Raw genomic sequence first — 18491 nt, forward strand, 5'->3', positions numbered from 1 at the left:
CAATACTCACACTCTGAGCAACGTCACTGTGTCTCAGGAAAATGGCGGAGTCTCCGCTCTTTGGGTGAATTATTCGGCATAATTAGCGATTGGTGAACATGTTATGCAGCGTCAAAGCGAAATGGCTAGCGGTAGGTACTGCAGCTTATAGCGGTCGCTTTGACTTTGCCCACCGTGTCATTTTCCCCATAATCACAGTCACAAAATGAAGCACAAATTCATTGTAATAAACCAGGGTATCGTCAACTTCGGCACTGTCGTACATACGTATATGTATCTCGCAACATGTCTTCTGTTACATCTTGACCCAAGGACAGTCTAAGCACCTCCATCTTCCATCTCACATATCCTGTGACTCTTGCCCCATAATGTTGTGTATGTAATAAAAGCAATAAGCAAAATTGCAGCTCTGCAGACAGGCCGCGGGTATTACAGAGAACTAAATTGTAAAGTGACCATAGAAGCGGAATAGAAAATTCGTCGTTTGCCATGTCCTCTTTAACTGAACTGCGACTGCTCGAATTGCTGTTGCTCGTAGTGATGTTCACTACCCAGCTTTGGCGACTTGACATCCGTGATAGACTTCAATATCCTGTAGGTAACGTTGTCAGCCTCGTGGTCTAGTTCGTCCGAGTCCCATCATGTAATGTACTTACAGCAAGTTGCGATCCCTCATTTCCCTATCGAGGGTATCCATTTGCTTGGCTGTGAGTCTAGCCTTACTTATCTACAGTCCATATGTTAGCCCTGAAATGACTAAAAAGACCGCATGGCACATTGGATCTCGTGCGGGTGCATCATGCAGGGGCTTTTCGCACCGAAGCAAGTGCTGCTGAGGAATGGTCGTCAATTTCCTCACCTTCCGCTGCATCTTCGTTCGCAGCAGCGTTGTCGCCGTCATCTGCGTTGGCAAATCTGCTGGCCGAGAGACCCTTGGGCTTGGCAACGGCGGCATTAGCCTATTTACATATTAGTCAATATAGCTTTAAAGGTTTCCTGATTCACGCGTACCTTTGCCTCTGCAATCTCGGCATCCTTGACCTTAAGCTGGGCTTCCAATATCTCAATCTTCTTCTCACTATCCTTGACCTTGGCCTCACTTTCATCCAACTTGGCTTGGAGGTCCTTGGACTTAGTTGTGGCCTCCTCAACAAGAGCAGTCATGCTATCGTTCAGGTCTTGGTAATCAGCGCTGGCAGTCTTCTTGCTTGCGTCGGCCTCGGCCTTGAAAGCTTCGAGCTCCTTCTTAGCCAGGGCAAGATCCTCGGTCAGAGATTCAACCTGCTTTTGGCTAGCGATAAGCTCGCTTCTTCGCTCCTCAAGCATGTTTTGCGTTCCCTTGACTTCGAGATCAAGGCTTTGCACGACATCCTCGTGGAACTTCTTGGTTGTAGCAAGCTCTCGCTTAAGGGCATCTGCCTCGGAAGTGTCAGGCTTCGTGTTCTTGGCGTCCTCGAGCTCAGCAAGAGCAGTGAATCGCTCGGTCTTCTCCTGAGCGAGACGCTGAGAAAGGTCCTCAACTTCCTGCTGAGCCTTGGCAAGAGATTCTTGGGCAGCCTCCAAAGCAGCCTCAAGTTCAGCGTTGGAAGCAGCCTGATGAGCGAGCTTGTCCTCCAAGTGGCTGTTGTTGCTCCTGTGCTCAGCCATCATATCCTCGATAGCCTTAGTATGCGCCAGAGTCATCTCCTCCAGTTCCTTCTTGACATCACCGCCTTCCCGCTTCATGCGCTCAATAACCTCGCTGTTAAATTCGAGAAGCTTCTCAACCTCATCGGCATGTTTCTGCTGAAGCTCGTATCGGGCCATCTCAATAGCTTGTGAGTTGGACTCGCGTGCTTTCTCGACCTCCTCCTTGGCCGTCTCAAGCTCAGCCTTGAGACTGGCCAGTTCTTCAGCGTGCTTGCTTTCGCCGGCCTTCTTGGTTTCCTCAAGTTCTACCCTCAAGGCCTCCAACTCGGCCTCCAATGACTTCTTGGCAGCATCTCTGGCAGCCTCAAGGTCAGCCTTGAGTTTGGCGATTTCAGCAGCATGGGCTTCATCGCCAGCATTCTTGGCAGCTTCGATGCCTTCTTGAGCCTTGGCCAAAGCCTCAGCATGCTCCTTATCGCTAGCATCCTTCTCAGCCTCAAGCTTGGCCTTTAGAGACTCAAGTTCAGTAGCATGAGCAGTCTCGCCAGACTCTCTAGCACTGTCAAGCTCTGTCATGAGCCTAGCGATCTCAGTAGCATGAGTAGTTTCACTTGCATCCTTGACAGAGGCCAATTCGCTCTTGTGGTTGGCAACAATCTTCTCTTTTTCCTCGTCGTGCTCTTTCTTTAGAGCCTCTAGAACACTGGCATGAGCAGCCTTGATCGACTCAAGCTCCTCAGCATGGGTAGAGGCGCCTTCGTTCTTGATCACCTCCAGCTGCTTGGCATGGCTCTCCTTAAGAGAATCGAGCTCGGCAATGTGAGCATCGTGGTCACCCGAGGCAGAGTTCTTTGCAGATTCGAGCTCCTCAGCGTGGCTGGCACGGAGAGCGTCGAGATTCTTCTGGTGCTCGGCCTCCTTCTCTTCCAAAGCAGCAACGGCAGCAGCATGTTCAGCCTTGGCAGCTTCAAGAGCCTTGGTGTGGCCTTCAGTAGCCTCTAAAGAGGAGGTCTGGAGCTCGTTGTGCTGGGTTTCAAGCTCCTCGTACTTGCGCTTGAAGAAGGCGTCTCCCCGAAGAGACTCGATTTCGGTCTCGTAATCCTGAGAAATGCTCTTCATGCGCTCCTCGTGCATTTCCTTGACCTTAGCAATTTCGTCTTCTTTCTCAGTAAGAGACTTTTGAGCCTCCTCTGCAGCAGCTTTCAGGGATGTAGCCTCCTCTTGAGCCTTAGCAAGATCTTGCTTAGCAGCCTCGAGTTCAGTTTCCTTCTCGGACAACCTGGACTGAAGCTTTGTAATCTCGCCATTGAGAGACTCAATCTCAGACTTGGCTGCCTCGGCCTCCGTCTCTGCAGCCTCTAGCTTCGCCTTTGCATCCGCGGCATCGGCCTCGAGAATAGAGATCTTAGAGCTGTGCTCCTCCTGTTCAGACTTGAGCTTGTCGTCGTTGGCGGATTCGAGGGCTGACTGCGAAGAAGTTAATTCGTCGATCTTCGTTTGCAGCTCAGCGGTAGCAGCCTCATGAGAAGCCTTGAGCTCAGCCAAAGCAGTCTCGTGAGAGGAAGCGTCAGTCTGGCCCTTCTCAAGATCTTCTTTGTGCTTCGCTTCCAGAGCTTCGATGGCAGATGCCTTCTCAGCCTCAAGAGCAGTCTTCAGCTCCTCGATCTTGGAGGCGTTCTCCTCAATGGCTTTCTGGAGTGCCTCCTGACTCGAGTTGAGTTTCTCTTCATTCTCAGCCTGAGCAGCCTCGAGCTGCTTCTTCAACGAGTCGAGCTCAGTCTCGCTTGATTCCTTGGCGCTAACAGCAGCATTGAGGTCAGCTCGAAGCTTCTCAAGATCGCTCTCAGCAGCATGCAGTTTCTCATTCGCCTCAGAAACCTGGCTCTCGAGAGCAGCAATTGCAGACTCGTGCTCAGACTTGAGAATGGCAATTGCTTCGTCGTTGCCTTCACTTGGCTTCACGTCGGCCTCGGCAGGAGTCGCCTCCTTACCAATCTTCTCAGTGAGCTCCGCAATCTTCTCCTCTGAGTTCTTCACCTCAGCCTTAAGAGCTTCGATCTCGCTCTCACCCTCCGCTAGCTTGGCCTTGAGGGCCTCGATCTCCTTGGCAGACTCCGCAGAAGCAGCAGCAGGTCGAGTTGCAGTTCGGGAAGCAGCAGTCAAGGAGCCCGAAGTAGAGAGACGCTTGCTGGCGGTGGGTGTTGCAGCCGTTGATCGAGTGGCGGCCGTTCGTGTCGCGGTAGTGCTAGGGGTAGTTGCCGTTCGGGTAGTAGAAGTTCGTGGGGCCGTGGTGGATGTCGACGTAGGTCGTCGAGTAGCAGTTGTCGAGCTTGCAGTACCAACGGTCCTCCTCTCAGCAGTCTTGCCAGGGCTAGACACAATAGAGCTTGTTCTGCGAGCAGAAGAAGCGGTGGAGGTGGTCGACTTCTTGTCATCTTCGCTGGCGCTCATACTAGGTCGGCTTCGGTGGCTCGCGCTGGAGGTCGATGTCGCAGGACGCCGAACAGTGGAGGCAGGAGGTCGGGTTGGGGGCTTGCTCAGACCGCCAGGCGCTCGAGTGCTAGTCGCAGCAGGCTTGGCCGTGGTGGAAGTAGAGCCCGGTCGACGGGTACCCGTCGTGGAGGTTGCGGTAGGCTTCTTCAAAGCTGGCTTTGACTCTCCATTCTCCTTTGCCTTCTCCTTAGGAGTCTCGGGGGACGCAGGAGCGGTTGCCTGAGGGCTCTCTGGCTCAGTGGCAGCAGCATCAGACTGAGAAGCGACAGCTTCCTCGTGCTGAACAACGTCAAAGCTCTCGGACTCCGACATATTTGCGGGATCGAAAAGGTAATTAAAAATAAAGTTCTATATGAAAAGCAAATATTAGCAAAGGGGAGGTAAAAAGAAGTGTACCCGCGATAGGTTATATATGGATGTCGCACGGGACTTTTGAGGTCAGTCGTTCAACAACCAAGCTCGACTGTCATCCCAGGATAAACAAGAGATGCCAGGGGAGAAAACAGCACGAGCCATGAGCTCTTTTGGCAAGGATATGTAGGTACCAGCCGCTAGGAATTGGTTAATCTCACCTTGAGTTGGACTCCTTTTTATCCAGCAAAACCGCGCTTCGCTGGCAGCTAGAAAACCGTTTACAACGGTGGAGTATAAGACAGATAGAATTAAGGAACGAAAGAAAGAAGCAAGCAAGCAAGCAATGAAGCAGTTAGAGAAGTCTAGAATGACTCCTGCACTGACGATGTTCGCAAGCTTCTTGCTAGATGGAGAGGAGATGAAATTGTAAAGGGAAGAGAGAAAGCTGAGCTGTCTTGTCGATGGGACGGGATATTAGATTGCGGATGGATACGTACCTCTTGGTCTATCACCTTGTGATCCATCCATATCCTGAGCTGTTCTTCCCATTTCCACACCACACGGGGATCCAGTGGTCAAAGTGGAGTTTCACCGGCCACTAACATTGCTTTTTCTCTCAGGGCCCTGATGGCCCCCAGCGGTCGGACTGTAGCGACCGTTCCAGGGGGGGCGGGGGCTGCTCGTCCACTGTCGCTTCGAATCAGGGGTCTTTGGGCTACGCGCGGGTGGCTTCCATTTGGGTTTGGTTCCTAGCTCAAGATCCAATGACTGATAGTTTTCGCTACTGGGCGGACATTAGACTGCCATTCAATGTCTTGGACCAGGAACATTGGACTTAAGGCAAAGATCAGTCTGGCCACTGAGATACCCCAAAGAAGCCCTATGCATTGGGCAACATCTGGTTCTGCATGCGACGACCCGCTGTATCGACCTAAGTAAGGCACTATATGCAATGCACGGCAATTAATGCAAGCCACTACCTGGGTAGCTTTCAGAAGCCTGAAGATCTATGAGCTACTATATCCCAAACCTCACACTCTCTTGGTTCAGGTCAATTGAGAGCCCAGAGACAAAGGATCAAAGGGCGAAATCTATGCTCGTGGCTGAATCTTTCAAATCTCCCACGGCGCGTGGAAAACGCGTGAAGATGGCCAAAATAAATCATGATCTGTTGACTTATTACCCCAAATGACCTAGACCTGATTCGCCGCTTTTCTTACCTGGGCAATAGCGTGGTCCCTTTACCATCACATGTGGCGTTAAAGGCGCTTCAACCAATTCCAAAGTCTGTGGTCAATCATACAAGAATCCAAAAGATCAATGCAACTTGGCCCGGCTGATACAGGCCAAGTGTCTTCTAAATCACCACGCCATTGCAGGGCGCCCAAGTTTGCATGTGCTGGCGGAACCACGGATGCTTTGTTCTTGATGCGCCGAATGTGTCAATGTGATAGACAGATAATGCTACCTTGGGAGTCAATGATGTGGCATAACGTCGTTGGCAGAACCTCAGGCGTCCTTCAAGGACATGAAACGATATCCGCACACCAACTCAACTGCTGACAATTAATACCAGCTTCTTTTGGATCCTGCTGTCATCAAAGAGAGCCTTGATGAGTTCATCATGACTGATGCGATCGCCATTGATGCGAGTTTTGTACTGCCTACGTTGGGTAATAACACTTTTTGCCATAAAAACGCATACATGTAAACGTTCTTTCATTAATCATATGCAGTTCGCTTGAATCTCAAGAGGCGTATCTGGCATTGTTCAGGGTATCTTAAAAGCAAATGCTCCCAACTCCAACAGTCCCTAACCTCGATCTCAATCTTCAGCAACACACCATCCAGGCGGCTGCATACCCTTTCGCTCGTACTTTTCGCGCATAACCATTCTCAAATGATTTAACCGTTCTTTCAGCTCATCAGGATCTCGATTAGGAAGCATCCGGTGGAGGACCCCGTAGTTCGGATGGGATGTGGTTCGGATCAAGGTTAAGAGATGATCATCTTCCCAGTAGTGCCAGCCATGCTTCTCATAATATTCATCATCCGACGGCTCTTGCGATCTAATCAAGCCTGACTGACTAGTCAGGGAGCGATAGCTGCGCACTGCCCGACGGTGTGAGCCTATCGTGGACGGACGAGCTTGAGATGATTCAACCTCCTGCATCGACTGTAGAAAGCGCTGCATCTGCAAATCTTGAATGTTTCTGCGCCGCTGCGCATCCGCCTCGCGTTCCATTCGAATAGCTTCATCCTTTTGCATTAATTTCTTTCGTTGGATCGGCGCTCTCTTAATGGCATCGATCCTTTCTCTGGCCTTCTCGAGCGATATCTTGAGCCGCTTTGTGATATCCTTGAACTTTCTTCGATGCTCCTTAGACTCCTCGCTCTGATCACGTTCTCTTCTGGGAGGATGAAGCTCGTACCAGTTTTCCACGACCTGGGAGAGTCTCTGGACCCAGCCTGCAGTCCTTTCCAGTAGCTCTAGTGTGTACACTGTAAATTCTCCTTTTTGAAAGCGGAGCTTTTTGGTACTATCACTAGGTCTTCCACATCCAGCCTGGAAAGATTTATCTAATACCAAAACCAGCATAGGAATGATGCGTCTGTGCAACTTTGTGACATATTGATAGCCTATGCCCACTTGCTTCGCGTCGCCCTGCTCCATTATCGTGTTGATGGACGAAATGAACTCGTCAATAATCACGCGAAGTGTGGTGTATAAACTGCTGAACTGGACTGCGTTCTCGCGAATGTATTCCAGCTGCTGTGAGATCGATGATGACGGGATCTCGTTGCATAGTTTGTAGAGTCTGTAAAGCTTACCCAAGATAAGCCTCGATCGCACACGTCCGTCTTCTTCCAATGCTTCAGAAGCTATTTTTGCGAGCTCGAGAGCATCCTGCTGCCACTTTCTTCCATTCATCCACCCTCTGAGGGTTGTGGTCCAAACGAGATCCTGCACTGTATCCCGCTTTACCCAGGCGGTAGGGGTCAGGAGCGCTGTTTGCAAACCACTCGGTGGTTTGTCGAGCAGCAACGAATCTTCATCCAGATTCGATAGATCAAGCTCATGTTCTGCCGCCGTCTCATCATTGTCGGAGTCTACATCTTCATTCTCATATTCCCTATCTTGATCTCCATTCTTATCTTCCTTTCGCGTACCCTCTTCATTCCTCTCTTCTTCTGGCTCTTCCTCGACCTGTGTTGGTGTTTGGCCATTTTGTTGCTCATGTTGGCTTCTCTTTCGTTTGCCCCCTTTAGTTTTCCGGCTAGGTTCAGCCTGCGTGACGTGGGTCTCCTTCTCCCCTCTTGACAATATTGGCTGACTTTGTTGCTCTCCGTCGGACGGAACGTCATAGTCATGAACCCCAGCGTGGACCTGTTGTGACGCTGATGCCTCCACGGCTGGCGTCTGAGGAGGTGCTGAACCAAGCTCTGGGGACGCGCCCCTTGCATTATAACCAGGTGTGCCATAAGTCGGCTTCTGGCTCTGCCGTCTTCGTTTTCGACTTCGTGGTAACGTCGCTTGAGGGGCCTCCTGCTCATATACCGGATTTTCTTCATGCGGTGCTTCTAGTTGCTCAGGACTTGGAGCTGAAGCTTGGTAATTTTCAGCTGTGTCTGGTTCCTGCTCCTGTTGTATGTCATCCAAGGCGACATTTTCGTCCGAGACTACAGTCTCAGGAGCTTCTGCCCCAGGCATCCTCCTACCAGCTCTCTCCGGGGGTAGCTCGTTGCTAGAACTATTGATACCTAGGATGTTGGAATTGATAATATTCATCAAGTCCTGGTGCTCCGGTAAGGCATTTTCCTCCGCTTCCGAGGCCTCTTCGTGCTCCTGGGACAGTTGAGGTTGTTCATCCCCTTCAGCACTTTCCAGCGTAACTTTGCGACGAGAACGACGCTGGGGCTTGAAACCTGCGTCCGTAGCGAGACGTTTTCTCGGAGTGGGTGAGGGTATTCTTTCATGGGGAATATTGGCTCTTGTCGATCTCGTGACCCGGCTTCGGTTGGTAGAGGGCTGATCTTGAGGGATTGCATGAATGGTTGATTGTCGACTTGAGTTCGACCCTGATGCATTGATCCGTACCTCAATGTTTGGCCTAAGCGCGGAAGCTCTCTCTGACTGCTTTCTTCTAGTACGTTTTCGTGGATTTCCTGTCGCTTCAGGCTCAGCTGACGATCCATCGACCTTAGCCCTAGACCGCAGCTGTACCACCATCTTGAGGTCTTGTTATTGTGTTGTGTTATCGAGAGTACCGAACGCGCCAAGGCAGCGCGTCCACGGATATCGATGTAGATCGCGGTTCGGATACGTCTGCAATTCAATGAGAGCTTCTATTTTCAGCTCCTCAGCTGTAGAGGTAAGTTTGAGGCAAGCTGAGTGCTTCAAGATTGAGTTGAACTGGTGAACAACGGCGCTCAAAGTAGGCGCATTGAAGGTCGGGAAGATGAAGTGGGGCAAGTGAAGCTTAAGAACGGGAGCTTAGATAGCCCCCTGGGTGTAAGAAGACCTCCATTCTGACGTGAAATTGAGGTGCTAGAAATACTTAGTCTAAGATCCTCTGAGTCTGTCTTAAACTATGCTAAATTTACATAAGTTTACCTAAGGCTTTTTATCACCTAGGATAGAGGTCTAAAGTTTTATTCCATCCCCATAGGTAGGTAAGGTAAGGTAGCTAAAGCTGGGACTGAGAGCTCCCATGTGACATGATAAATGACATAATTGTCGGGAGTTGGTAAGAACATATATTTTATGCGACCTTGATTCTTGAAGCACTAAATAGATACTATGTAGCCTGATGACCTGAGATCATGAAACTACTTTTCTTTCTGTCAAGTGGTTGTGTCGCAAACATTATCATGATCCGCGCATGCATATCTCATCAAGAATTCCATGAGGCCATGCGAAGCCAATGAAACAAGATCAGGCATATTTGGGAGCTGAGACTGGAACTCATAGGGACTATTAGGGTGATAACTCCCTTAGGCGAGCTCGTGTTTCTTCGTGTTAGATACCTAGGTAGGTAGGCATATTTGATTGGAGTTTCATGGTTGTCAAGCATGAAAATATATTACTAAATTATCTCCAACCATCCAACAGAGCCAACTCAGCTTCAACCAAGCACCGACGCCCACTTATCATTCCTGTACCGTAAAACTTACCCGATCCTCCCAAACAACACTTTGTTTTTTGTTTTACAGTCAGGGAATTCTCAACGCTGTACCCAAGGATTCGAGCCGTCGTCAACATGACGTCCGCAACCCCTCCAAAACACCAGACTCTTGAGATCGTGGACCTCAGCTCCCCGCCAGCATTCACCAAGCCCTCGAAGCGCATCAACGAAGGCCCCGACGTCGCACGCTTCCTCACCAGCCTCGCTTACCGCGATATCGGAACCTTCATCCTGCAGCTTAACCACGCCTTATGTCCTCGAAACCAGACATCGTCACCCCTCCCCCGCACCTTTCCCCTCAATTCGAAACCGCCGACATCGCCGTCCGTCCAAGCTCTACAGAACCTTTTGGCAAAGGTTGAAAGCTTCATCGACCAAGCACCACCCGACCCCGGTCCTCGACGATTTGGAAATGTTAGCTTCCGAAAGTGGTATGCTATCTTTGAGGAGCATTTGGACGAGCTGTTGGGAGAAGGACTCCTAGGCGAAACACTCAAGATTGGCGATGGAAAGGCGAAAGAAGAAGTCTCTAGCTACCTACTTGGTGGTTTCGGCAGCGTTCAAAGACTAGACTATGGAACTGGGCATGAGCTCAGTTTTGTAGCATTCCTTGGTTGCCTATGGAAACTGGGATACTTCAGAGATGAACAACAAGGAGGCGAGATCGAGCGCGAGATTGTCCTCAAGGTTATCGAACCGTATGTTGCCTTCAAGTACACTGACGGATCTTGCTAACATCCCTAGATATCTCAACGTGGTGAGGAAACTCATCCTAACCTACACTCTCGAACCCGCTGGTTCCCACGGCGTCTGGGGCCTCGACGACCATTCCTTCATGCCCTACGTATTCGGCTCTGCGCAACTCACACGACCTATAAACGATGACGAACCAATGCCTTTGGAGGGATCTGTCAAAGGTGCGCCGAAGCCTAGTGATGTTACCAAAGCGGCTGTTGTGGAGGACCAGCGACAGGTCAATATGTACTTTTCCGCCATTGGCTTCATCAACGACGTTAAGAAGGGCCCATTTTGGGAACACAGTCCCATTCTCTTTGATATCTCTGGTATCCGAGATGGCTGGGGCAAGATCAACAAGGGAATGATCAAGATGTTCAACGCCGAAGTGTTGTCCAAGTTCCCAGTTGTCCAGCACTTCCCATTCGGTTCGCTCTTCTCTTGGGATGCTGATCCAGACGCTGCAACTCCAACACAAAGCGTCCATATGGCGAACCAGCCAACCACAGCAGCTCCAGTACCTTCAGGACCCGGAACAACTGCGCCATGGGCTCAAGCTGCCAGAATGCCAGTTCCACCGTCAGCCGGCATTCCGTATACTCGAATGCCACCACCTGGGCCGAGTTCAGGGTCACTTGCTAGGCCACCTCGAGGCGCTGCACCTACAAGTGAATCCACAAGCGCACAAATCACTGTTACCAAAGCACCATGGGCTAGAGATTCATAGAGGATACGGAGTACATACCAGCATTGGGGAATTTTGGCACATTAGGGAGTCAAGGACCGGACATAGATATTCATTTACGCATTCGTCCCATAGAATTCCACGATATTCTAACCATCTATTATATACGATTATGAGTTTAGACTGCGAAATATCTCATGCCTCATGATAATCCCTTAAATTTGCAATCTAATTCTAAAAAGCACAATGTGGAACTGGAACGAGGGAAGTATCTAGATATAGAAAGCGGGTATATATTTGAAACAAAACATCGCGACACTTTTCTCTCTGGGTATCCAGCCAACTGCTAGGAGAAAAGCGAACAGACATCGATAGCGAGCCTGTCAAGTAACTGAAAGACTCATGCCTCTAAGACAATTACGAACGCACATTCTTGGTACTCTGACTGATCAACATGTTCTCATCCAGATCTTACCTTGAGACAAGGTAAGCCGTTCGATCGCACTTAAGCAGAGGCCACAGGGGCAGGAGCGGGAGCAGGAGGAGTATCCTTCTTCTCTTCCTCCTTAGGAGCCTCAGCGGGAGCAGCAGGTGTAGTCTCAGCAGCAGCGGGGGCGGGAGCTGGAGTCTCGACGACAGGAGCAGTTGCGGCAACCGGAGCAGCAGCCGGAGCGGGCTCGGTCTTGGCAGGCTCGGGAGCGGGAGCGGGAGTTTCGGTGGCCGGGGCAGCGTCGGGCTTGGCGGGCTCAGTCGCGGGAGCTTTCAATCATTAGTTCTAGTTCTTGGTCATAGCTATCGGGCACATTGCGACATACCAGCAACTGGCTCCTCGGTCTTGGCTGGCTCAGCAGCAGCAGCGGGAGCCTCAGGCTTGACCTCAGTTGCGGGTTTGGCCTCCTCCTTAGCTGGTTCAGCAGCAGGGGCTGCGGGTTCAGCTGCAGGAGCTGGCTCGGCTGTGGCACACGACAGTCAGTAACATGGTATTCAACAGATCGCATAGGCAGAAACGTACTGGCGGGAGCAGGAGGAGCAGCCTCGGTCTTGGTAGGCTCGGTGGCAGCTGTGGTATCGGCAGGCTTCGTCTCGGTGGGCTTGGGGTCAGCAGGTTTGGCTTCCTCCTTGTTATCCTTCTTCTTGAAGGCAGCCTTGAGCTTGGCCTTGAGGTTGTCAAGGGCGTGCAGAGCTGTTGAGGAGCTTGTTAGAGTGTGTTCTGAGAACGCTGTCGGGTTTTCACGTACGAATTCCAGGCATGGTGTTTGATATAGGACTTCTGACGATAAGTGATGGTCAGCTTGATTCTATCGCTTATGCTTGCTTGAGCTGGTGAAGCTATTGGATTTGTACGTCTGAGGTTGACTGAGACAGACAAAGACGATAAAGTCCACGCGAAGCAGGAATCGAGAGAAAACGCACCAGATGAGGCTTGGGAAAGTGATATATGTCTTATCAAGACAAAGGGTAGACAGGTACTCCGTAGGTTGGTTGGTATCTAGAAGGTGAAGGAAGGTTAAGGATAAGGATAAGAATAGAGGCGGGCAGACGGGAGATGAAACTGCTCAGCCATGGCCAGTTCGTAAGTCATGTATGTACAGTACATGACTGTACAGGCACAGACACAGAGGCAGAGCAGAGGCAGCGGTTACGGTAGTGGGTGACATTGGATGCAATCCAACCTAATCTCAACTGAAGCATCCTTGCGCATCCAAGGATTCCAACTGGAACTGGAACTGGAATCTGAGGCAGCCACTGAAAAACAAGCATTTCCAGGAGTGGTGACAGGATCCACCGGGTAATTTAGCGCCTATTTACGGGGTAGGCAATAATAGTTAATAACAACTTGATCTTGGTTATCGGCAGATTACCCCTGGTACTTGGAGGAGTGAACTATCCAGGGGAAGGAGGAGAGAGTCGGGACATGGACACGTGTAATCCTTATAATCTCGCATTCTTGTTGATTCTGTGATTTCTCTTGTGGAATTTTATTAGAGGTGAAACTGACACTGTAGGGAAAATGTCAAGGGTCCAGTTGGCAGAAGACGGGAGGGAGACATGTCATGTCAGGCCTTGTGACCCTGGGACGCTAATATTGAAGACGAGACCGCCCTGACGACAGCGTGCATTGATTAGCCGCTGGTCCACTTGTCATTTAGTTAGTCAATCACTATCAGTGACAGGTTCAGTGCCTTTGAAGTTGGCGTATACTGTCTGTCGTGATTGATTGACTGTGTTTCCTTGTTAATCAAGTACTTCCTTGTATGTACATCTCCTCGAGTCAGCTTCTCAAACTTGGCTGATAAAGTGCTTCAGCCGCTCGTTCTAGACTCGAACGACAAAAATCGTCTCGCTCGATATCAAGGGAACCAATCGCATGCTACCCCACCAGACAAGCTTTTCTCAATGCTCCGTCGCTGCTTTAGCGCTGTGCTACCCCAAAATAGGTCAACTCTTTATCAACCAACATTCGAACTATGGCCGCATGTATGTACTGTACATGTCTTTGTATTGCTACCTGCACATGATCATGAGATCGATTCTATGGTGATAATCTCTCTACTAACCACTCTTCCACGGCCTTCTCTCCCTTTTCATCCATCACCATATCCTCCGACTCTTCTCCAGCATGTTGCATCTTTACCCGTCGCCGTGGCTCACTCTTCCACATCGAAACATCCTCATCCCAGAATCCTCTCTCTTTAAGCTCGACCATCTGGATGCTTCGCTGCATCATCTCGCCCAATTCACGCGCTTGCAGCTCTAGGCTGTTCCCCCACTGTTTCCCACTAACTAGCCGACCCGGGCCGTTCGTCGCTGTCGGCACAGGAAGGGTGTCGTACAGCAGAAGTGTCTCGGGGATCTTGAGCGTCGATTTGCGGGGCGGAAACACCAGCCTTGAAATACGTGGTGTCTTTTCTTTCATATCGAACTCGGCATTCGGGTTGGTCAGGACTTCGATGGCTGCAGACTCTTCTTCCGACATGTGGTAAGACGAGGGAACTTTTACTCCTGGGTTGTGGAAGAAGAGGCTTGGGCTGGCAAAGACATCGAACATGTCGACCGTTGACTGGAAGAATATCGGTAGGTTCTGCTGAAGGTAATGCACGTAGGTTCCCTCTCGGGGCCTGTAGTAGTTGGTTCTGTTATTTGCATACTTCCCGGGTCGATTTGCTGGGTGGTCCGGGAAAAACATGGTCCAATTGTAGATTCCGTTATATGCCACCAGACCCCGGACTGCAAATGGTTTGTGCGGTCGTGACTCTGAGAGTGCCAGAGATGAGGCGAGACTCGCGCCTAGATGAGAGCCATATACATAGATATCACGCCTCTTGAGACCTTCGGGAGCAAGATTTTCGACTATCCACTGATAGGCGAAGAAGGTATCGTGGATTGGCGTTGGCCAGACATCGTCGACTGGAGCAGTTTCGCTCGACTCATCGTCAAAGGAGTTCCAACGATAGTTGATGCTGGCAAGTGGCTTCCCTTGGAGGAATCTAGGGATATGAGGAGGTTGATTACCATCCACGGGCGAAGCTGGGAGTTGAATGAAGAGTGGAGAGTCTGGCTGCTCGGTAATATTGATAAGGCTATTATGAAGCATTAGTAATGGGTTCGTGAGTATGAGGCGATGGCTTACTCAATGCTCACATAGCCAGCTGAGCCACATCGGACTTGAACACGGTCATGGCTCCGGATGCTATACAGTCGCCGCCATGGTCTTTGGAGAGGATTGGCTAGTCGACTACGAGTGGCACGATGAAGGACTTGACCGAAATGGAGGCATCTCTGCATGCTGCTACAGCATTACCAATCCATATGGTAAGAACTGTTTTTGTTCTAAACTTCAACAAGAAGATTGGTCAAAAGAAGCCGAGGCAGGACTCTTTGTTTGACTTGCACGCTCTGCGATGAGTAAAGATGAGAAGACGCGTGGTGACAAATGTCGATTATTTCGCGGGTAGTAAATTGATTCAACTAACAAAAACAAAATTTCGTGAGTTACCTTACATCAAAGTTGAATCACCAACCGAAGAGAAGCACAAGATGTTCTGTCAAAAGACTAATAATAACACCAGGAACCCGTGAATAATGCATGAGATGAGGAAGGGCTTGTTTTGGCTGGAGAGTGGAATTTGAACGTTGCATGGTTCTTTAATATCATTGGCCAGACAATGCTCACCCCACAAATGACGATCCGGTAATAACTAACATTTATCGTTGAGAGGAGCTGAGCTGAATTGTAGTTATCAACAAACTCACTAATAATAATTATCGTTGGTTAAACCTTGAGTAACCACTAACGCAGCCAGATGCCGTCTTTTCCCTAGATCCTGCATTAATTCCCCTGATTTGAGCCGCTGTAGCCGCTAGATCACCACCATCTCAACCCCCGAGGAATGATATCCCTTGTCTCTGACAGGCCAGGCAAAACCTCGTAAAGTTGGTTTAGCTCGTGATCAAAACCCGTTTGTTTCCCTCCAACTTAGGTAACTTAAAGATCTGGGTCTCGCCCGACGTCATTCCAACGGGCATGTGCATGTTTATCCCCACGCCAAGAATTCTTTCTTTCGAATATCCTCTTTAAATCGATATGGATCCCTTCTTTTTGCCAAGAAGTCTATAAGTCTTGACTTACACTGCAGAAAGTGGTTATCTTATCTACTACATCTAGGATATGCTACCTTGCTATCGACTCTATCCCTGATATTGGATCGCCATAGGCTTGAGATATCCTCATGGACGACGGGGATCTCGGAGACAATATCCAACAGGAGACTGACATTGTTGAAGAGTCTGTCTCTCACGACAGACGCATAGGAAACGATGATGCTCATCTGGCTCCAAAGTAAGCCTCACTTTACCTCACCTCACCTAAAACCACACTATCTATACTCATCTCTGACTTTTCAGCCGCTGGTGGTTTGCTTCCTCAGCATTCCCCATGATCGCCGGCACCCTCGGTCCCGTTGCTTCAGCCTTCAGTATCTGCGCTCTTGTACGCCCATGGAGACAGCACTACGATTCCAGTCAGCCTCTCAAGGATGCAGTTTTTGTCGCTGACCCGATATGGCTCACCGTCATAAACGCTATTCAGCTTGGCATGGCCATCATATCGAATATCTTCCTCCTACTAAACATGACTCGCCGTGTACGCTTTACTATTGCTCAGCCCCTCACTATCATTGGATGGTATATCTCTGCTATTCTACTCATTGCCCTTCTAGCTACAGCCTCTGGGCCGCTTTATGAAGGCTTTGGCCACCCGAAGAATGAGCTCATATGGTCTCAGGCCTTTTACTACGGCATTTGGGCCGCGATTCTCTACTTTGTCGATGCTTCGCTTATGGTGATAACTTTCTATGGAGCATCGGTTGGCCATTATCCCAACGACTTCAACTTGACGCCCAGCCAGCGAACTCTCATGTTGCAGACCATCATGTTTCTCTTGTACTTACTAGTCGGGGCTGTTGTATTTTCCAATATCGAAGACTGGAACTATCTCGATACCGTCTATTGGGCAGATGTAACTCTGTTTACCGTTGGGTTTGGTGATTTCACAGCTCAAACAAATCTGGGGCGAGCTCTCATGATGCCATACGCTTTGGTTGGTGTCATCAGCCTCGGTTTGGTCATCGGTTCCATCCGCAGTCTTGTCCTCGAGCGAGGCAAAAAACAAGTTGATGCTAGAATGGAGGAGAAGAAACGTCGACGTATTGTCCGAACCATGACTAAGAAGGGTCAGGATGAGGTACTCGAACCAATTCGAGAGCCACGACGACAAGACTCTATGTTTTCTCAGGGTGGACAATCAAATAATCAACTACCGGCAACAGAATATGAGCGTCGAAAGGCAGAATTCGATCTTATGCGTAAGATCCAAGCCCAAACATCATATCGTCGTCGTTGGGTCGCCATGGGTATCTCGACCGGTGTATGGCTTATCCTGTGGCTCTTGGGCGCCTATGTCTTTGTCAAGTGTGAGGAAAATTACCAAGGGTGGAAGTACTTTGATGGCTTCTACTTCTGCTTCGTCAGTCTCACAACAATTGGATACGGCGATGTAACTCCTATTTCGAACGCTGGAAAGTCATTTTTCGTCTTTTGGTCTTTGCTGGCGTTGCCCACCATGACAGTCCTTATTTCAAACGCTGGAGATACCGTTGTCAAACTAATCCGTGATGGAACGCTTCGCCTTGGAAATGTCACTATTCTACCAGGAGAGGACAACTTCAAGAGCGACCTCAAATACATCATCAACAGATGTACCTTTGGTCTGATGTATGCGAATTACACAGAGCCGCCGCCTCTAAACCGAGAAAAGAAGCCAGCTTCGAAGAATTCAAGCACTGATACTTCAGACTCGACGACCAAGAAGGAAGAAGACAAGCTTGACGAATACGCCCGCGGACGGCCTAAGCGCTCAGAAACTGGAGAAGATGATGATGACCCAGCAGATCCGCGACCAGGCCAAGGCCGGAACAATTCAACCTTCACAGCTCGAGTTCGTCGCTCTCTATCTCGCCTCCGAGACGCCAAAGAGGAGTTGCCTACGGGAACAAACCTCCACTTCCTCCTTATTTCAGAAATCCAAGTCCTCATGAACCATCTCAAGTCATCAAAACCACACAAATACTCCTTTGAACAATGGGCATGGTATCTTAAGCTCATCGGCGAGGATGAAAGCAATGCCGAAACACATGGAAAAGCGCAGCCAAGCAGCCGGCATCATCGTCACCGCCACCCTCGTCGCAAGAAAACAAATGAGACTGCTGAAGGTGTTGAAAAGGACGTGGTCTCTGACGATACAACGGCTTGGTCGTGGGTAGGCAATCGGAGTCCGCTTATGGGAAGTCAAGAAGAGACTGAGTGGATTTTGGATAGACTCCTTGAAAGGCTTAGGGAGTCTCTATCTGTCGAGGGGAAGAAGCAGGTCACGGCTGATGCAAGGAGAGCTCTTGGGGCAGATCGTCGACGGTCGCCAGATGATACATATCATAGGAAGAAAGGTGGAAAGAAGGAAGATGTTTGATACCCAAGTAGGTTACTAGTTCTTCAATATTTGCATGCATGCATTAGTACTCGTCCGTGTAATCCATAGGATAGAATCAAGACTACAAATTGTTTTCGAGAAAGATTCACGTATGGCTCTCATGTGTTGCTCTTTAGTTTGGCAAACACCCTGTACAGGACTGGGCAGCTGCAGTTCCTTTTTTATGCCGATTCTTTCTATCTTTATGATTCCTAGTTACACTGGTCCAACATTGATATTATCGATTATCATACAAAGCCACCCGTCGTTCCGTGGATAATTTTGCTTCATAACATCATACAGCTTCAATAGGCCATCCATTGAAGGTCCTCAACTCCTCTGGTCATAATACAGCGTGTTGTTACATTGCGGTGTGGTGTTCTTG

General features: G+C 49.6%; 6 protein-coding genes across 6 annotated transcripts; 2 read left to right on the top strand and 4 right to left on the bottom strand.

The window, feature by feature from the left end:
• Nucleotides 1–498: 498 nt before the first annotated feature.
• On the bottom strand, nt 499–4434 carry FSUBG_2548 (myosin heavy chain; the record flags this gene model as incomplete). The annotated part of the gene is made up of 4 exons (XM_036680332.1): nt 499–592; nt 657–727; nt 819–959; nt 1012–4434. 4 exons carry the CDS (start codon nt 4432–4434, stop codon nt 499–501), a joined length of 3729 nt encoding a protein of 1242 aa, XP_036541817.1.
• A 1867-nt stretch (nt 4435–6301) lies between these two features.
• On the bottom strand, nt 6302–8707 carry FSUBG_2549 (uncharacterized protein; the record flags this gene model as incomplete). The annotated part of the gene is made up of 1 exon (XM_036680333.1): nt 6302–8707. The coding sequence occupies one exon, from the start codon at nt 8705–8707 to the stop codon at nt 6302–6304; it is 2406 nt and encodes an 801-aa protein (XP_036541818.1).
• A 1030-nt stretch (nt 8708–9737) lies between these two features.
• Nucleotides 9738–11124, top strand: FSUBG_2550 (serine threonine phosphatase 2A activator 1; the record flags this gene model as incomplete). Its single annotated transcript, XM_036680335.1, has 2 exons — nt 9738–10360; nt 10407–11124. The coding sequence occupies 2 exons, from the start codon at nt 9738–9740 to the stop codon at nt 11122–11124; spliced, it is 1341 nt and encodes a 446-aa protein (XP_036541819.1).
• A 463-nt stretch (nt 11125–11587) lies between these two features.
• On the bottom strand, nt 11588–12333 carry FSUBG_2551 (uncharacterized protein; the record flags this gene model as incomplete). Its single annotated transcript, XM_036680336.1, has 4 exons — nt 11588–11841; nt 11898–12035; nt 12095–12265; nt 12321–12333. The coding sequence occupies 4 exons, from the start codon at nt 12331–12333 to the stop codon at nt 11588–11590; spliced, it is 576 nt and encodes a 191-aa protein (XP_036541820.1).
• Nucleotides 12334–13615: 1282 nt separating this feature from the next.
• FSUBG_2552 (uncharacterized protein) lies at nt 13616–14762 on the bottom strand (the record flags this gene model as incomplete). The annotated part of the gene is made up of 2 exons (XM_036680337.1): nt 13616–14663; nt 14725–14762. 2 exons carry the CDS (start codon nt 14760–14762, stop codon nt 13616–13618), a joined length of 1086 nt encoding a protein of 361 aa, XP_036541821.1.
• A 1050-nt stretch (nt 14763–15812) lies between these two features.
• On the top strand, nt 15813–18106 carry FSUBG_2553 (TOK1-voltage-gated outward-rectifying K+ channel; the record flags this gene model as incomplete). Its single annotated transcript, XM_036680338.1, has 2 exons — nt 15813–15922; nt 15988–18106. 2 exons carry the CDS (start codon nt 15813–15815, stop codon nt 18104–18106), a joined length of 2229 nt encoding a protein of 742 aa, XP_036541822.1.
• Nucleotides 18107–18491: the final 385 nt, after the last annotated feature.

Source organism: Fusarium subglutinans (assembly GCF_013396075.1).
Source record: "Fusarium subglutinans strain NRRL 66333 chromosome Unknown NRRL66333_c0000023, whole genome shotgun sequence".
NCBI lineage: Eukaryota > Fungi > Ascomycota > Sordariomycetes > Hypocreales > Nectriaceae > Fusarium > Fusarium subglutinans.